Source organism: Carya illinoinensis, chromosome 1 (genome assembly GCF_018687715.1).
Source record: "Carya illinoinensis cultivar Pawnee chromosome 1, C.illinoinensisPawnee_v1, whole genome shotgun sequence".
NCBI classification, from domain to species: domain Eukaryota; kingdom Viridiplantae; phylum Streptophyta; class Magnoliopsida; order Fagales; family Juglandaceae; genus Carya; species Carya illinoinensis.
The window spans coordinates 13,286,567-13,305,674 of NC_056752.1; the positions used below are offsets into that span (position 1 = coordinate 13,286,567).

At 34.7% G+C, this 19,108-nt stretch overlaps 2 protein-coding genes across 6 annotated transcripts; both read left to right on the forward strand.

Moving 5' to 3' along the window:
- Positions 1-4,849: 4,849 nt before the first annotated feature.
- LOC122308659 lies at positions 4,850-6,109 on the forward strand. The gene is made up of 2 exons (XM_043121931.1): positions 4,850-5,391; positions 5,605-6,109. Exons 1-2 carry the CDS (start codon positions 4,850-4,852, stop codon positions 6,107-6,109), a joined length of 1,047 nt encoding a protein of 348 aa, XP_042977865.1.
- Positions 6,110-12,603: 6,494 nt separating this feature from the next.
- On the forward strand, positions 12,604-18,891 carry LOC122311151 (cyclic nucleotide-gated ion channel 1-like). Of its 5 annotated transcripts, XM_043125610.1 has the most exons (11): positions 12,604-12,761; positions 13,510-13,631; positions 13,731-14,334; positions 14,967-15,170; positions 15,259-15,584; positions 15,849-15,960; positions 16,345-16,581; positions 16,971-17,365; positions 17,613-17,914; positions 18,011-18,066; positions 18,636-18,891. In XM_043125610.1, exons 2-10 carry the CDS (start codon positions 13,603-13,605, stop codon positions 18,019-18,021), a joined length of 2,220 nt encoding a protein of 739 aa, XP_042981544.1. In that variant the 5' UTR covers positions 12,604-12,761; positions 13,510-13,602; the 3' UTR covers positions 18,022-18,066; positions 18,636-18,891. The 5 variants fall into 5 exon arrangements, 4 of the variants coding, with proteins under 4 accessions (XP_042981544.1, XP_042981519.1, XP_042981528.1 ...); XR_006242736.1 differs by lacking the exon at positions 18,636-18,891 and adding an exon at positions 18,121-18,215 and having other exon boundaries at positions 17,613-18,013; XM_043125585.1 differs by lacking the exon at positions 18,011-18,066.
- Positions 18,892-19,108: the final 217 nt, after the last annotated feature.

Genomic DNA, 19,108 nt, shown 5'->3' on the forward strand with positions numbered 1-19,108 from the left:
ACAATTTTTTTTCTGGCAGACTCATAACTGACAATGTAATTGTGGTGTTTGAATCCCTACATACAATGAGGAATAGGAAGAAAGGAAAGGAAGGTTTCGTGGCTTTTAAACTTGACATGAGCAAAACTTTTGACGAAATTGAATGGGAATTCCTTAGATCTATCATGCAAAAATTGGGATTTTCTCAAATGTGGATTGATCTTACTTTGAAATGTGTATCCTCGATTTCATACTCACTTCTTATTGATGGTGTTCCATAGAAAAATTTCAATCCAACTTGGGGGATTTGGCAAGGTGATCCACTTTCACCCCACCTCTTCATCTTTTGTATTGAAGCACTTGTAACCTTCCCAATAGAGTTGAAGCATCTAGTTTGATCACTGGTCTCCCCCGGGCAAAGGTCAAATCCACATAAATCACTTATTTTTTTTACAGATGACAGCTTGCTTAATTACAAGGAAAATTCTTTGGAGTGGAGGGGGCTCTTCACCCTACTAGTCTCATATGAAAAGGCCTCAAATCAAAGACTAAACAAAGAGAAGACTTCCATCTTTTTTAGCAAGAATGCTAATGAAGGAACAAAGGATATTATTACTAGCATAGTAGGAATCAGAGGCGCAAACTCTTATGAAAAATACATGGGCCTTCCAGCTCTTGTGGGGAGATCAAGATCTCACTCTTTTAGAGGTGTTTTTGATAAGGTGAAAGATAGATTGAGAAACTTGAAGTTGAAATTTCTCACACAAGCAGGCAAGGAAATCTTGTTCAATTAGTTCTCCAACCCATTCCCCCTTATTGAATGTGTATCTTCAAGCTTCCCAAGTAGTTGTTACATTATCTAAATAAGCTTATGAAGAGTTACTAGTGGGGTCAGAAAGCTCAAGAGCACAAAATTCATTGGGTAAGTTGGAATTAAATGAGGAAGTCAAAAAGCATAGGAGGTCTCGGGTTTAGGGATTTTGAAAACTTCAATATTGCTTTGCGTGCAAAGTATCGTTGGAGATTAATCTAAAATCCGTATTCTCTTGCAGCACAGATCCTCAAAGGAAAATACTTCCAAGCAACCTCTTTCTCAAGCAAAAGTAGGGCACAACTCATCCTACTTATGGCAAAGCATTTTGGTTGCAAGACCTTTGCTTGAAGGACTTGTGTAGAGTGTAGCAGATGGAGAATCAGTTGATATCTGGACGGACAAGTGGCTTCCACAACAAAACACCTTCAAGCCCTAGAGTTCCATTAGACTTCTACAAGCAGATACTAAAGTTTTAGCTCTCTTCGATAAGGATACCAATCATGGAAGCACTCACTAGTATATGCCATTTTCTCAAAGGAAAAAGCTGCCTTATCAATCTATTCCTATTATTCCTTATAGAAGATCTGATAAGTTGATTTGAAGGTGCATCACAATAGGAGATTTTAATGTCAAGAGTGCTTACCACCTCAAAGGAGAATTGCAGGAAAGAGACTTAGGCCAATCATCAGCTTGCTTAAATCAAAAAGATACCTGGACAAATATATGGCACTTGGCCATTCTAAATGCAAACAAAACATTCCAATGAAGAGCTTGTGTCCATGCCCTTCAACCAATCTAACCTGTTGAGGAGGACAATTGTTGATACCTCTTTATGCCCAATCTGTAAGCAAGAACCTAAAACAACAGAGCATGCCCTTGGGGAATGTCTCTCAGTTCGAGATGTGTGGGGACAACGTGCAAACAAAATTCAAAAGTGTGGATTCCAGAACAAACTTTCAAAGATATAGTAGACTTTGTTTGGAATCTTAGATGAGGAAGAAATTCTTGAGTTTGCTGTCACAGCTTGAAGATCTGGAAAAGTTCACTCATCCTCATACTCTTGTCTAGCAATCAAAATACTACTTGAAAACCTCAAATGGATTCGACATGCCAATAGCAAGTCTTCTAATGTCATGGATCTAAATGGAAGTTGGAAGGCTCCACCACAAAGTCAGTTTAAATTAAATTGGGTTGCAGCTTTGGACAAGGTTCAATCTAAGGAGGGAATAGGTGCTATTATCCGTGACTAGGAGGATACTATCTTGGCAATAATGAGAATGAAGAATATAATTGTCTTCCCTGACCCTCTACTGGTAGAAACTTTTGCAGTCCTTCAAGCCATTCTATTTTGCAATGACTTGGGATACAAGAACATAAGTTTAGAAGGTGATGCTTTACAAGTAATCCAATGCCTCAATGCTTATGTAGAGATTGACTCTTATCTAGGAATGCTTATTTCAGATACAAGATCGAGTTTGGCATCCTTTGACTCATGGTCTATTAACCATACAATGAGGACTAATAACATGGTGGCCCATGACTTAGGTAATAATGGATTAGGTATCAAGGACATTGTCATTGTATTGGAGGAAATCTCTTCATGTATTCAATCTCTTTTACATAGCATTGTTAATAAAGTATGTCTTTTTATAAATAAATAAATACTTCAGATGAATTTTTTGCAATTTCTACCACTACCCAAAAGTAAGAGCATAAAACTACCTAACATATGATATATAATTGTCTTCTCGTCATTTCAAAATATATCATAGGCTTTACATATTCACCTCATAAAATTTCCTCTAACAAACCCAAATCTGTAGCTTGAAAGGCTAATTAATTCATGGGCATTTCTTGACATTTGTTTTTTTTTTTTTTTTTTCCATTTTCAACCACTCAACAATTTATGGAAGACGATCTCAACCTACTATTAATTAGAACGATAAATACTATGCGGTGAGATGGTATTAATATCCATTTATGTTTGATTTTTTTTTTATTTTAAAAAATAATAGTTGATTTAATAATTAATGGATATTACCACTTTAATATATAATGAGATGGAAGTGAGATGTAATATATACATTACTCCATTAAAATAGTAAACTATTGAGAAGGTGATGTTAATATTACGCCTCACACTTTAACTACCTATTGGATGGTAGTAAGGTCTTCTCTTTTCTTTCAAAAAGAATATATAAGAAGAAAATCATTCAAATATATGCAGTGCCACTCGATCGATTGACAAATTACTAAACTAAAGTGCATACAAATATCTCAATCTAATTAGAAGTAATTTCTTGAATTCTTTTTTATTTTTATTTTTTATTTTATGATAATTATAAGTATTAGTTTATTTGTTGATATTACTTGGAGAAGATACTCTCCGTCACGCTTGAAATGAATAGTATTCCTGTAATATGAAACATTGAAAATTAAATGATTATAATACCCATGATTTAAATTATCCATTTCAAGTGAAATAAAAATAAAAAATAAAAATATATTCCGACATTACCTAGGGTCATGGGTACCCTAGTTATTAATTGAAAAAACAAATTGCAAATTGTCTCAATAACAACAAAACAACTAGCAAATACTTGCGTTTTGTGGGGAAAAAGGAGAATTTCAACCTATTTTTTCTTGGCTTTTCGGGTAATCGAAAATAGTCATTTTGGATATCTTACCAAAGAACAATATGCAAATCATCTTAATAGGTACGATAAGAAGAACTTCCACTTGTCGACTTGTGTTTATTGTAATTCAGAAAATTAATTCAAGTATCTCATGGCCATATCAAGACATGACGAAAATAGAACTCCTATCATTCAAAGTATATACTTGAAAATGCATCAAGATTTATGATTAAATTAGTATATCAAAATAAACATATATATATATATCCATTTTATGTTGGAAAAAGTATAAATTAAAGAAAATTAAAAACATAGAAATGTTTTTTTTTCCCCTTAATATTAACCTTTCAACTAAATTAATTAATTATTGACAATCATCTATGAGTGAACAATTCTTTTACTAAATTTTGTAACAACTGATCTTCATATATTAATTACCAAGCAATGATGTAGGTGAATTAGAGTATAATGAAGCTCAACTGACAGATTTGATATTAATAGCATTGGACTACCTCAAGAAGGCAAATTAGTGCAAAATTGACAGAAAAAGATAAAGATTCTTTGGTTTGGAGAGAAATTATAAGCATTCCTCCGTTGGGTTAGGAATGGCAACATTCCTTAGTTGGGCAATGAAAGATCAACATTCCTTGAGCATCCCCATCCGATTTTACTTTCTCATCCCTATAATTTAACTCAAATATTCATTTCCTCAAATTTATCCTTAAAATTTGTTTATTTTCTAAAAACCTCATACATCTCATTCCTCATCCCTATCTCTATTCTTTTAAATAATATTTCTCTATTATTTTTTTATTACTTTTTTCTCTCTCTTCCATTTACAATCTTAATTACTAACTGTTTTGTCTTATTATCTTTTTTTTTTTTAAATATCACTTTCTACTAAATATTTATTGGAGATTAAGACTATCCAATACAGTATTTTTTTTTTTAAATTGAAATTCGTAGGAATAAAATAAAATGTTTTTATTAATTAGTGCATTTTCTGATGTGATGACAAATTTAATTAGATCCGGACTCAATATCTCTAATGAAAAACCGAAAGTCACGTATTGATGATAAAATTTTTTAATTGGATGCAACGGTAATATTTCAGCAACTTTTCTTCAACGGTAATATTTTCTGTCTTAACTACGAACGGTAATATTTTTTATTTTTTCTCCAATGGTAATATTTTTTGTTTTTTTTCCAACGGTAATATTTTTTATTTTTTCTCCAACGGTAAATTTTTTAATCTTTTCTCCAACGGTAACTTTTTTTGTCTTCTCTCAAACGGTAACATTTTTACTCCTATGTCAGACGATAGTAGTAATTCCTCTATAAATATGCAAACTCAAGCCTCATTTCCTCTATACAAACCAAACTTCTATTGCATCCTTTCATCTCCCACTCCTTTCATCATATGGCTCGTACTTTCTTTCGCAAATTATTGACATACGTATCATCTGAAGATGATAGCGATGTTCAAAACATGGAGGCGGATGGTCAGTCATCAAGGCGACGTGGCAATAGCCAACGTCGTAAGTTTATTCGACGTGATCATGTTCAGGGACACGAGCGTCTATTTCATGATTACTTTGCTGAAAATCCAGTCTATCCCTCGAATCTATTTCGAAGGAGATTTCGGATGAGTCGTCCCCTATTTCTTCGTATTCTAAATGAAGTAGAGTCTTACGACCCGTACTTCGTCCAGAGAAGAGATAATGCCGGCCGACTCGGTTTATCTTGTATGCAAAAAATCACCGCAGCACTTAGAATGCTAGCGTATGGGGTTACTGGAGATTTTATGGATGAATACATACGTATTGGTGAAAGCATCGCAATGGAGAGCCTAAAAAAATTTTCTGAGACAGTAGTAACTGTTTTCTCAGAAGAATATCTAAGGTCTCCAACTGCTAATGATATAGCCCGATTGCTTGCAGTTGGTGAACAACAAGGATTCCCAGGAATGCTGGGAAGCATTGATTGCATGCATTGGAAGTGGAAAAATTGTCCCGCAGCTTGGAAAGGTATGTACTCTGGCCACATCCGTGAACCAACTATTATTTTAGAAGCAGTTGCTTCATATGATCTCTGGATATGGCATGCCTTTTTTGGTATGCCCGGTTCACATAACGATATTAATGTGCTAGAGAGATCTTTTGTTTTTACGGAACTTGCCCAAGGGCGTGCTCCTCCAGTTAATTACACTATTAATGGCAACGACTATACTATGGGCTATTACCTTGCGGACGGTATTTATCCCAAGTGGCAAACTTTTGTGAAGACGATTCCATCACCACGTGGAAATAAGAAGAAAAATTTTGTGAAAGCACAAGAATCTGCAAGAAAAGATGTCGAGCGTGCATTCGAGGTACTTCAACAACGATTTGCTATCATTCGTGGACCTTCCCAAATGTTTAAAGTGAAGGAACTAACGAATATAATGAAAACATGTGTTATTCTACATAATATGATAATTGAAGACGAGCGTGATGATAGTGAGTGTCTGAACATCGAATATGATCAACTTGATGATAATCTCCCCGAATTGTCGCGCAATCATACAACTGAGCTTACAGACTTCATCCAGCATCATCATGATATTAGAGATAGCTCGGCTCATCATCAGATTCAAGAAGATCTAATTGAACATCAATGGCTTTTACATTCACAACATTAGTCAGGGTTGCTTTACCTTTTATTATTTCCTTAATGTAATTGGGCTCCTATGTTTAAGTTAATCGGATTTGCATTTGTATTTCGTTATTGTTATCAATTTCCCGAATATATTAATGGTAATCGAGTTTGTTTCTGAAAATGTCGTTGAGTCATTAATTGCACAACCATCATCATACTTCCCATATTATCAAATACAAAAAAGATTAATTACATGTATTTTTACACATATATAATTGTGTCAAACATAAAATAAGAAATCAAATACAAAATAATCAATCCAAATCGTCGGACCGACTGCGTCTCGCCATGACCTCCCTCTGGAGTTGCTGGAAAAACTCCCGCTGCAATTCTGGCATGACACTCACATCCATCATCATAATGCGCTGATCTGATTCCTTCTTCGCGAACTCCACTTTCTCAGCTTCCAACCGCAGCCGTTCGTCCTCTTGACGTAATTTTCTGGTTTCCGTCTCCTTGTCATACGCCATCTTCTCAGCTTTAAGACGAAAAAACTCTTTCTCCTGAGCACGTGACTCCTCCAACAGAGTATACTTCATCTTCCTGAGTTGGAAGTTCTCCTTTGCATGCTGGCCTTGGGCCTTTCGTTTTCCTTTCTCAGATTTCCTTCCAATTGGTCGGTCGAGCTCGATAACTTCATTCTCCATCACATGATCCGCCTCGAGATCAAAAACTAAATCAACTGTAGCTCCAGAACATCGAGTTGGGGTCGGGGATGGGGACATCGTCTTCCTCCGCTTTGGATCCTCCTTTGTGGCGTGCCAAATCCACTTAGGTTGGTCCTTCAACAGGTGCCAACAATGCTGGAACTGGAATGAACATTTCTCGAGTGATTGGTACATAAGCTTCGCCTTCTCAAACTTGCATGAGAAAAAAATTAAAATATTAAACAAATGTTCGGTTCGAGAAATTAAACACAAATTACTGAAGTAATGATTTGGAAATTCTACCTTATCTTGTTCGGTCATGCCACTTTGATTTAACCCTTCAACTTGGGTTAGTTTCGCACAAAATTTGTTTGTGGCATTTTGGATCACCGACCACCGGTGAATTAAGGATTTTATTGTCCACTCATTTGTGGTTTCTTTAAATTGTTGAAAGTACTCAAAAATTTTTTCCCAAAGCTGGGAGTGTTTTTGATCTGTTCCCTGGACGGCATCAAGGCTACAATTTAGCCATGCGGAGACAAGTAACTTGTCTTCCTCGGGGGTAAAATTCGCACCCCTCACTGATTTCCTAACGCCGATAGGCTCGTTAGGGGGTAGAGGTGGAGAGTCATCAAAGATCAATGGAGATGTTCCACATTGCCCATCATAAGTGGGCTCAAGTTGAGGATCTTCACTTAGGAGGTTGGTGAAGTACATATGACCAGGGTCTTGTGAATCCATCTCTAATAAAACCCCAAAATGTTAGAGCCCAAATAACTTGGAAAAATTTACATCTTTTGTTCGGGGCTCAGGAACCGAATGGTGACATCAAAGATTTTTGGCCACCCACTCATGGCTGCAACACCGATTGCCAGTACTTGTTGGCCGTCCGGGTTACCTCGCCATTGAGGAGATGGCCAATCATATCCCGTATCCCCACATGCGGTTGTTATCATCACAGCCGAGGGGGTTTACTTTACACATTAATTATATTCACAACATAATACAAAACACCAACCAAAACAGTATGCAAATCACAAATAAAAAAATAAGAGCATCCCCATCCGAATCAAGTATTTATTATAATATAAAATATATTAATTACTAAAACGGCTCAGAATGGTGTAAATATTGACAGCATGCGTAAGTAAGGCCCCGAACATCGAATGGCTGCAAAACCCCACCCGAACCCCGATTGCATTTTGTGAAAAGTATCACAAACTGTAATATGGTCATCCGGATGAGGATTACCCCGCCATAACGTGGGTCCCTAATTAACACTAGTGAATTAAGCCCCCCTATAACACCATCATCATAGCCTATTGGAATGCATCCCTAGCCCGATATATATGAAACACTGCAAATGATATACAAGAATGGCACAAAAATTAATTAACGGAAATGGCTATTAATCTGAAAACAGAATCTGCACAGACCAATAATATTAACATGGAAGCTCAAATAAAATAATCAGAAAACAAATAATAACTTCAGTCATCGAGACAGTTCATCACTGTATTCAACTATCAAATTTGTTCAAAATGAAGGGTAAATGAATATCCACCAACCACAAAAAGCCACATATGGACTGAGTACACATTTTCAAAAGAAATTGGAAAGGTATAAGTGCAAAAATAAATACCAGAAAACCACGCCCCTAACCCATTAGATATAAAGTCCAAAAATCAATCCCTACAGACTTCACACCTAAATGAGATACCAAGGAAACTTAATGGTAATATTGCACATGTTATTGGCATAACAAACATCACACCTATCAATATAGATTGCAGAGAACCACAAAAATCAGTAGAATTTAACTCAAATTTTGGAAGATTTCTCAGCTTGCCAAACATAATTTTCAGTTTATACAACTACATAACCAAATATGTTCCACATAGAAAGCCACAAATGAAATCAGCACTTCCCAAATTCTGGCATGGTAATCGAAACAACACTCCCAAAGGCTCAAAAATCTGTCCAGCGATTATCAGAGCAATAAGGATATCAACAACCATCCAAATAACCCAAACAGAGCAACAATAATTCTCATTTTCAGACCCAGTTAAATTGCTCAACAAATCTAGTATTTTGAGCAAGAAAAGATTACTAAATACATAAAAAAAAAAATCTGCATAGAAGAACATACATAACCACAAAGTTTCAGATCCAAACAATATCAATTTCGGCCCTTCAACAGATATCAGTGTAGTTATCAAATCTCAGAGAAATGGTAATCGAAACAACAAATTCTCAGCAACCCAATTTCTCCAACCATTTTCAGCGCCTATTTTGAGCAAGAATAGCTAGGGTTTTCAGATCGTATATACAAAAATCTAGAGGTTTAAGTAAAATTAGATCACGGTAAATCACTGCAACCATGATTAAACCGAGATGGAGGATTTTGTTTTTGAGATAGAGAAGCTCGGTGGCCAGCCATGGAGGATGCCCGGTTCACAAAGTCCAGCCATGGAAGGTGCCGAAACATAGAAAGAGATAGGCCAATAGGTGAGAAACCAGCCATGGAGGAAAGCGAAAGTTTAGAGATTACCCACATTCGGTGCAAGCTTCGTCTGATTGCGAGGGAGGAGTCGAGGAGGTGATTTCGCACGGCCACCCAACTGTCTAGAGAAGAGAAACGCGGGACCAAGAAAGAGAAAAACAATTTGGAGACAAACAGTAGATGCACAAATATGAGATATCACTGTACAAACCGGAAACCCAAATCGCATTTTAGGGATTGGGATGGAGAGCCATTTTCATCAAAACCCTAAAATTTATCCTCAAATTTTAGGAAAAATCTCGGTATGGGGATGCTGATGGGGATGCTCTTAGCCATCTGTGTTAAAATTGCACATACGACCGCAACTCAAAAAATTCTTTTCAGTACAAACATCATGGCCACCATGCTACACCTAGTACTCCCTGTTTTGTGCCCAATATCAGCCGTCCCCCCCTAAATCGTCATTTTAAGTTATTTTTTTATTTTTGTTATTTTTCATATATGGTAATGCTTATTTTTAGCAACGATAATTTTATTCTAGATTTTAGCAAGACATCTAATTTTATTCGTATTTTATTATTTGGTTGTAATTGAAATTTTGTTTTTTTCCCTTAATTATTGTAACCCGGCTTGTGGTTTTTAGAAGATATATTCAAGTTTTATAAAGAAACTCTAATCTGAAAGTGCTCTATTTGCGTTTTTCTCAATCTAAATATGTATCCAACTTACGTTGTTGTACTAACTGGCATCCGCTTCAAGAATACTCAACTGGACACTTACAAACATTATAATAAAAACATTAATGCTATTCATTTAAAAAGGAATAATAAATCAAAATCTGAGGGTAAAGGGCCCCTCTCGTTCGATCTTATCATCATCCATTTCTATAATTCTTCTTTTAAGAAAGTTAATTCTAAATGCTTTTTTTTCTTAATTATTATTTTTTGGATAAGCTTCTTTTTCTTCTTCTCACTATTGCTATTTTTGTTGCTTTCTGGGTTAAATCACTCAGATGATCCAAGCTGGAAGATGGTACTTACATAGGCCTACCTGCTTAGGGTGCCTTTATTTTAACCAGCAGGATTAAAAAGAAATCAATGGAATCATTGCTCTCCTTTTCCATAAAGTTGGTCAGTATGTGATAGAAAAACACGTTCTTATCTCAAAATACATCTTTTTAAAGCTCTAAAGTTCAGTAGGAGCCAGAAGATGGTTAAAGCTTAAGAGAATTATTGTCGTTAAAGTATGCCTTTGTATAAACAAAATCTTAGAACGTGTTTGCTTTGCGAAACATGTTATTGACTATATCTTTATAAAAATATTTAATGCTAACTTTATAGATTTAAAAAATAAATAAAATCATGATCCACCACGCCATTTGATTTTTGCACAACTAGGAGATTAATATCATATTATTCAAGAGAAATACTATTATATTCCCTAATTTATACCACTTATTTTGTTCTCTTGTAGAACTACCGTATAGTGTCACGCAGCTTAGTAAAAAAAATTGAAAACACAAACATAAAAAAGTAGAGAGAGTCTAAGATTTTAGTCTTCATCTTGTTGTATTTTCAGGCTTTATTATATTTTGAGTTTATATTTTTAATTTTTTTTTTGTAATAAGCCACGTATGCCACATCAAAGCGACAAAGTGAATGATATAAATTAAAGACATAGTAGCATTAGTCTATTACTTAATCCACTAAGTATTATTGCAAGGATTAAATATTTTAGATTTTTTTAATCTAAAATTTTAGATTTAAGTTGTTAGAGAAATAGATGCATTTATAGTAGATTGAATGAATTTCATAAAATATTTTTAAATGATCAATAAATTCGTCACAGCTCGAAGTTTATGTTACTATTTCTTTTTAAATTATAAAAATTATTAAATTAGTATAAAAATTATTAAAAATCTAAATTTAAAATATATATGGTTAATCAATCATATTAAGAAGATTTTTCATTTACCTAATCGATGGGTCCAATCATACGTGGGTCCCATTTTATGATAGCGGTAAAGAGACAAAACTTTTGATCTTTTGCTTTTAACAAAAGTCACCAAAGTCCCACACATGTTCATGAAGTGACTACAGCATATAAACACACGTTGTTGCCATTCTAGATAAGCTATAGTTAGATCTTATTTCAGAAGAGATCATCTCATTTTAAATATTTTCAAACTTTTTTTAAAAAATATCATTTAAATAGAAAATATTTTTTTAATTTTATCATCAAATTATTATTTAATTATTATAATTTTTTCATATTTTTAAGTAAAACATAAAAGACAATGCAATTTTTTCAAATTTTAAAACAAAAATTATATTTAAACATTTTTCTAGAAAATTCTTTATCTTCTAAGATGAGATTGTTATTTAGTTTCTCTACATAATTTTCTGAAAATGTAAACAAAATCAATTCTTTTTAAGAGAAAATAATGTAAATATCCACCAAATTGAGTAAAAAATTTCGAGAAATATAACTATGAACTCACTCCATATATATCTAAGAATCTAAGTTTGAATAACAATAAAAAAAAAAATAGAAAAAATCACTGCAAAAAAGGTATTTAAAAGCTCTAACAGACACAAATAAGATAGACTATATATCTCACATACCATACCCTAATTGGGATTTCTTTTGGTGCATAATTTATAAAAATAATCAAGTTGTAGGTTAAATAATTTGAATTTTTGAACAATTTGCTAACTACATGAAAATGATTTTTTTTTTATTTTTTATTTTTAAATTTTGACAGTACCAAACGCAAATTTGTTCTTAATTATTTGCACATTTAATTATATCTAAAAATGAACTTTAACGACGACCCGTAATTGTTTTCCTTCGGATTAACAAACAAACCCTTACTTCTTGTTATAAAAAAAAAAATATCCCTCCTTTGCATAGAGAGAGAGAGAGAGAGAGAGAGAGAGAGAGAGAGAGAGAGAGAGAGAGAGAGAGAAATTATAAATATTAAAAAAGTATTTTTTAGAGAAAAAATTGACTAAAACAATCTATTAAAAAATAATATTACATGATGTAAATCTTTTATATTCTTTTTAAAAAATTGGGATAAATTTGAAATTCATATAAATTTATTTTTATAATAATAAAAAATATTTTTTTATAAAAAAAATGTTAAACTTATATGTAATAAGATTGTATATAATATTATTTTTAAAAAAAATAATATTATAGTAATTCTTTTTTTTTTTTTTTTGGTAAAAACAACGAATAACAGTGAGGGTGACACGTGTGACGTTCGGACAAAGTAGAACCAGGAGGGTGCCACCACAAAGTTACACAACTCAATAATTTCGGGGGGGCTCACTTTGGACCTTGGTGGCTGACTTCAGAGTCATCGCTCGCGCGAGCTTTTTTCCGTGCTCTCTGCCTTCTTCTTCTCGGAACTTCTTCTTCAAATACCGTAGACCATTCTTGTTGTTTCTCAGCATCAATGAAAGCAACACAGATGTAAGGTACTCCAAATATGCTCAGTTCTATGCATTTTTGTTTACTCTCTCTTTCAGTTTTTGTTTGGTAGATATGAAACGGTTAGAAAACAAAATAAAAGAATACTAACCCCAGAGAAGAAGACCCTTTACCCTGATATTTGTTCTTCTTTTTGTTTTTTTTTTCTTTCTTTCTTTCCTTCTGAAGCGCCGACAAAATTAGTACATAACAATATAAATGTTTTCTTCTTCTTGTATTTCCTTTCACTCTACTCAGCAACCAAACAGAAGTTGATATTTGAGTGCTTTTCTTGATCAAGGATGAAACCATACTAGTAAAAGACAATTATATCTAGTGCCTCACTTTTTTTCTCTCGGCAACCAAACAGATCAGCTTATATCGGCTTTTTATTTTCTTATTGTCTTTTTATCACCACTACTCAAGTTGAGAAGGTTGCTTTACATTTGGATCGTTTGTCATGTTGTCTCTAAATTACCGAAGTCTTTGAATTCCAATTAATTTCTACTGCTCAGTGCTGACTGTAAAAACGGGAGTAAGAGTAGTAGAAAGTGATCAAATCGTGTTACGCATTTAAAGTTGTCTCTTGACTTCAGAGTTGACTAGTCGCTCCTCGGAAAAGTAACAAATATTAGTCATAAATTGCTAAAAATATCACATTTCTTCCTCATATTGTTTGGCTTTCAAATTACGTAGCATGGGACATTCTGTAATTCCATTGTAGAGACTATCGTATTTGAACTTCTTCTACTGCAGGGCCTGGATTTTAGTTTTTGATATCTGTAACTAAAAAGCGTGTCAAAATCACGAGTTGGGCTCTTTCTATTGGAGTTCTAATTGGCCGCAGGAATGGGTTCCAGGCGAAATAATTTTGTGAGGTTAGTTTGTTGAAACCCGAGTAGTTCCCCCAACAGTCTCCATTTATTTGCTCGGTTTCCTCTGGTTTGGAATTTGACACTTTAAATGCTTTCTTCCAGGTTTCCAAGTTGGAGTTCGGAGAAATCTTCCAGTTTTGAGCATCAACATTCCATGAACGATCGAAAATTTTCAAGAAACAGTTCTAGAGCCACATTTGACAGATTTTTTGAGAGTTTTCTGAAAGGATTTGGGAGAGGGTCAGAGACAATTAGAGGTTTGAAAAACAACCCAACAAGCATCCCTTCTGTAGATCATGATCAGCCACGAAAAGATCACTCAGGTTCTAAGAAAACTAAAATCTTTGACCCTCAGGATCAATTTCTTCAAACATGGAACAAAATATTTGTTCTCTCTTGTATGGTGTCAGTGGCATTGGACCCACTCTTCTTTTACACCCCAGTTTTTAAGGTGGATGAGGAGAAGAAATGCTTAGACTGTGACTCGGACAAAACTTTGGCGATTATTGCTTCTGTTCTTCGTTCAGTCACAGATGTTTTTTATGCAATTCATATATACTTCCAGTTTCGAACTGGGATTATCCCACCTTCTTCTCGTCATGTGTTTGGAAGGGCAGAGTTGATTGATGATCCTATGGCAATCGCAAAAAGATATTTGTCCTCATACTTCATTATCGACATTCTGGCAATCGTTCCCTGCCCACAGGTATGGGTGTGATATCAGTCAATCTCAAGTATCTGTAATCTGGTTTATTACCATGATAGCTCTGTTACTTTTTACAAGGTGTGTAGATACGTCGCTTATTATGAAACCAATCAAAAAAATCTCAAGGGAAAAAAAAATAATAATAATAAAATAAAATAAAATAAAATTATACAACTTGACGTAGCTACCCTCTGCATAAGTGGTGTGCATGCTTGGTTTGTTTGCATAATATTCATTTGCGACCTACAACTTTTCAAGTTGGAATTCGTTATTTTTCCCATTTTAATTTTTAAATTTTTGTAATGTTTTTTATTTTAAAAAAATAAAAATAAAAAAACATAATATCTCTTAGACTTTTCTTGTCAGAGTGTGTCCTCTGCACTATTTTAGACGATGATATGGGATTTGTTAATTTTGTTTTGAACATAATTGTACTGTCTTTTTTAAATTGTGGGTCTGTAGAAATTTGCAGCATTGACTAAACTATGTCAGTCACCGATGTGTCTTGGAGAGCTATCAATATTATATTTGGCTTGTAATATATGTTAATTAATACTGTATGCTTCCATCACATAAATATATAAATAAATAAATCTCTAAGGTGCAAGTCTCAAAATTGTGACATATTGCAGGTGGTGGTACTTTGGCCGCGAAAAAGTAAAATGCCATGGTTGACGAAGGAAATGTTGAAGTCAGTAATCTTCTCCCAATATGTGCCGAGGCTTTTGCGGATCTACCCACTATATGTAGAAGTAACTAGGACCTCTGGCATTCTGACTGAGACAGCATGGGCTGGAGCTGCTTATAATCTTTTCCTCTACATGCTAGCTAGTCACGTAAATTACATGAATTTTTTTTTTCTGGGTTCAAGTTCTTCAACCTATTAATCCAAGATTGTTTGTTAACGAACAATGTCTGTACCAGGTAGTTGGAGCCTTTTGGTACTTGTTTGGCATAGAACGACAGGCTTCTTGCTGGAAACAAATGTGCAGGAACATTACAGCTACCGGTTGTCAAGATCACAGTTATTACTGCAGTGATGATAAACGGAATAGTACTGAACGTGGCTACTGGGGTAATATTACTCTGGATTGTCGTATTGTCGAACCAGACGATAAAAACGAAACCTCAACTACTGATCCGTTCGACTATGGAATATTTACTAAAGTTTTGAAGTCTGGAGTGGTGGCCGAATCAAATATTACAAGGAAAGTGTCTTACTGCTTCTGGTGGGGTTTGCGTAGTCTGAGGTTAGTAATATATAAATCCTAAGAAAAATATCCCGTCGCGTTCTTGTTTTTCGGTCAGCATTAATATCATTAAATATTATAGGATTTTATCCATATCTCATTTAATACTCTCGAATTCGGATAAGAGATTGATCTCACAGCGAGGGTGGCCGTGGCGTACAAAAATTTTCTTATTAAAGCTTTCTTTCGTATGTTGCAACTTCCAAGCAAAGCTTTCCAACTAATAGTAACCATTTTTAACTTGTGCCCGTCCTTTTCTTTCAGTTCTCTTGGCCAAAACTTGGATACGAGTACATATTTCTGGGAGATAGTCTTTGCTGTTTCCATAGCCATCGCTGGGTTGGTCTTATTCTCATTACTTATAGGCAATATGCAGGTAATACTTTGGTCCTCATGATGGATTCTCTTGCCAATCTATAATCTATTATTGTATCATTATGAGAACATTTTCATGCACTTCTAATTTTGTCAATGTACAAAACCTTCCAACTAATGGTTTTATACAGAATCAGATTCTCAGCTAATTCATTAATATAAATTACATGCTTGATTATTTGTATATATACTCCAGCCATCTTCAATCAACAGTTCTTGTATTCTATTTTAGCCTTGTAGCTGCTATGTTGCCAAGGAAAATATGATGATATGCGTCTGTCTTTCTAATTCTATCATTCAACTTCGACTAAAACCCCATTTGCAGAGCAGTACGCATAGTTCTAGAATGGACTAAGGTGATCTCATGTTTTTTGTGATGTTATAGAGATATTTGCAATCCACAACAGTGAGAGTAGAAGAAATGAGAGTGAGAAAGACTGATGCCGAACAGTGGATGTCCCAACGTATGCTCCCTAACAACTTAAGGCAGCGGGTTAGACGATATGAACAGTACAAGTGGCTAGAAACAAGAGGTGTGGAGGAAGAGAATCTCATCCGTAACCTTCCTAAGGATCTCAGAAGGGACATAAAGCGCCATCTTTGCCTCGATCTTCTTAAGAAGGTAATACTTGTTGGCATGTGAAAAGAAATAGAGATATTTTTATCTAAAGCTAATTTAGTTTATCACTCTCTCTTGAAAATAGATTACAATGCATTAGCCTATATATAGGCACATAAAACTCGTTATACTTGATGATTATAAATTAATCTTGAAAAAATAAAAAGACACTAGAGAAACTAAAAGACAATTTTGAAAAATCAAAAGTCACTATTGAAAAATTGAAAAGTCTTCTTTTTGGAATGCACAAAAGTCTTCCTACATTGATTGATTGTGCATCTCACAATGGTATTAATTTATTTTTAATAATACTTCCCTTGATTGTATTTGTGCATCATTTGGTCGTTTGTTTTAGCTAAGGTACTGTTCATCGAGTTAATTTTATCTTTAAGGTGCCCATGTTCGAAAAGATGGATCAACAACTATGGGATCCATTGGTTGATCGCCTCAAACCAGTGCTTTACACACAAGACAGCTACATTGTTCGTGAAGGGGATCCAGTGGACGAGATGCTCTTTATCATGCGAGGAAATCTAGCCACTTTCACTACCAATGGTGGAACAACTGGTTTTTTCAACACCGCTGACCTTAAAGCCGGCGACTTTTGTGGAGAAGAGCTTCTTACTTGGGCCCTATATCCCCAGTCCTCGACCAAATTCCCAATTTCAACAAGAACAGTGGAGGCAAAAACAGAGGTTCAAGCCTTTGCTCTAATGGCCGAGGATTTGAAGACTGTGGCTTCTCAGTTTCGGAAACTTCACTGCAAGGAGTTGCAGCACACTTTCAAGTAAGGCTTTAAGCCATGCCTACTAACTTTTTGGATAATTATTCTATCGCTATCAAAAAAGACAAAGATGATGGTTTTTTCTTGCTTTGTTGCACTGTCTTTGTCACAATAATTATTTATAATATCTTGAACAAATATTGAAGCGTTTGGTAAAAATAGTACAATAATCGCTATTCGAACTCTGATAATCTTCCTCATCTACGCGAATGATCCCTAATTTACTTAAATATGCAAATATCACTTTCAGGTTCTACTCCCAACAATGGAGAACATGGGCGGCCTGTTTTATCCAATCAGCTTGGCGCCGCTACTCTAAGAAAAACCATGAGAGGGCTTTGCGTGATGCTGAAAATAGACTGCAATTTTCTTTGGCAAATGAAGCTGGGACCTCGGCAAGTCTTGGTGCAACTATTTATGCAACAAGGTTTGCTGCTCATTTACTTCGAGCCGTGCGACGACCAAACGGTGGACGCACCACTACCAGAGCGCCACAAAAAGTGCTACAGCTACTACCACCGAAGCCTGCTGAGCCAGATTTCAGTGCTGAAGGTCATTAATTAGTAGTATATATGACGTTTCAAGTGACTATCATGCAAGTTTAGTTTTCACAAACACTGTTCATGTGCATGAGTTTTCTATTTATAGGATGTGTGTGAAAGAATTGAAAGAACCGTGTCAACCACCAAACTACGATAACTTCGGTAAGTTACGTAGTTTGAATATCAGTTATGATAGATTGAACTTTATCCTTATTAGTGTGTAACATGTACTAAGCAAAATTCTATCTTTATATTTTAGAGACATGTTTTCAGCCTACAAGTGTCGATGAAATGGTTCATACATTAACTTTCTTCTTCTCCATGAGTACATATTCTTTTCTGCGAAGATTAAGGCACATATATATCTTTAAGGGCTTCAAAACAAAATTATTACCTTTCCATTTTAGACTTCAAGTGACCTTTTGTTGCGATTAAAGTCAAAATCAATCTATCTTGTTTGATTTGTCTTTTATGCTACAATTTAGTTGTAATTTAAATGCAAGTTATGTTCCCCAAAAACAAAAATACATAGAGAGAGCAAAGAGCATTGGCACATAATGCTTCTCATATAATTCCCTTTTCAGTACAAAATGCAGCATTCTAAACTCCGACTTGAACTTTCTTTATCTTTTTGGGTTCTCCAATTGTCATAATTTTTCAATTGGATGTTGGATCTTGCTTTTTTACCTTGACTAAAACAAGATACTTTCTTATGTTTCAATTATATATAGTCCCTCTTCCAGCTGGATGCAGCGGAAATGTGAGATTTACACCGTCCAATTGGAAGTCGACACATCAACCACCTATTTTGTTTTACATTAAACCTTGATGCACTGGATTATATCCTATGCATTATGAAATCATCCTTATGTCGTGTTCATCCTTTTATTGTGTGAAGAGACAAGTGTGTGATTTGTTGCTAAAATACCTCTACGAGATTACAATGATGCATGATTATTGTTTTATATGTAAATATTGTATTCGTTAGATAGCACCTGTGTCTTTCCTTGTATAGCTTTTCTGTACAGCTAGAAGTAGAGTTGTAAATGTCAACTTTTGATTTACGGAAACACTACATATATTAATGCAAAAGGCCATACAAACTGTAGGCTATTTTATTTATATGGTATCAATTGCCACCGTGGTATAACAATGTCTTCTTGATCCCAACTCTTGATGACATGGCTTCCCTTGATCTACTCTC

Excerpts from the sequence above, each read along its gene's own strand:
- LOC122308659 (XM_043121931.1), top strand. The coding sequence starts at position 4,850 with ATGGCTCGTACTTTCTTTCGCAAATTATTGACATACGTATCATCTGAA. Across the intron at positions 5,392-5,604 it reads GGTGAACAACAAGGATTCCC|TGCCCAAGGGCGTGCTCCTC; the intron begins AGGAATGCTGGG and ends TTTTACGGAACT.
- LOC122311151 (XM_043125585.1), top strand. The coding sequence starts at position 13,603 with ATGGGTTCCAGGCGAAATAATTTTGTGAG. Across the intron at positions 13,632-13,730 it reads AGGCGAAATAATTTTGTGAG|GTTTCCAAGTTGGAGTTCGG; the intron begins GTTAGTTTGTTG and ends GCTTTCTTCCAG. Across the intron at positions 17,366-17,612 it reads GAGTTGCAGCACACTTTCAA|GTTCTACTCCCAACAATGGA; the intron begins GTAAGGCTTTAA and ends TATCACTTTCAG.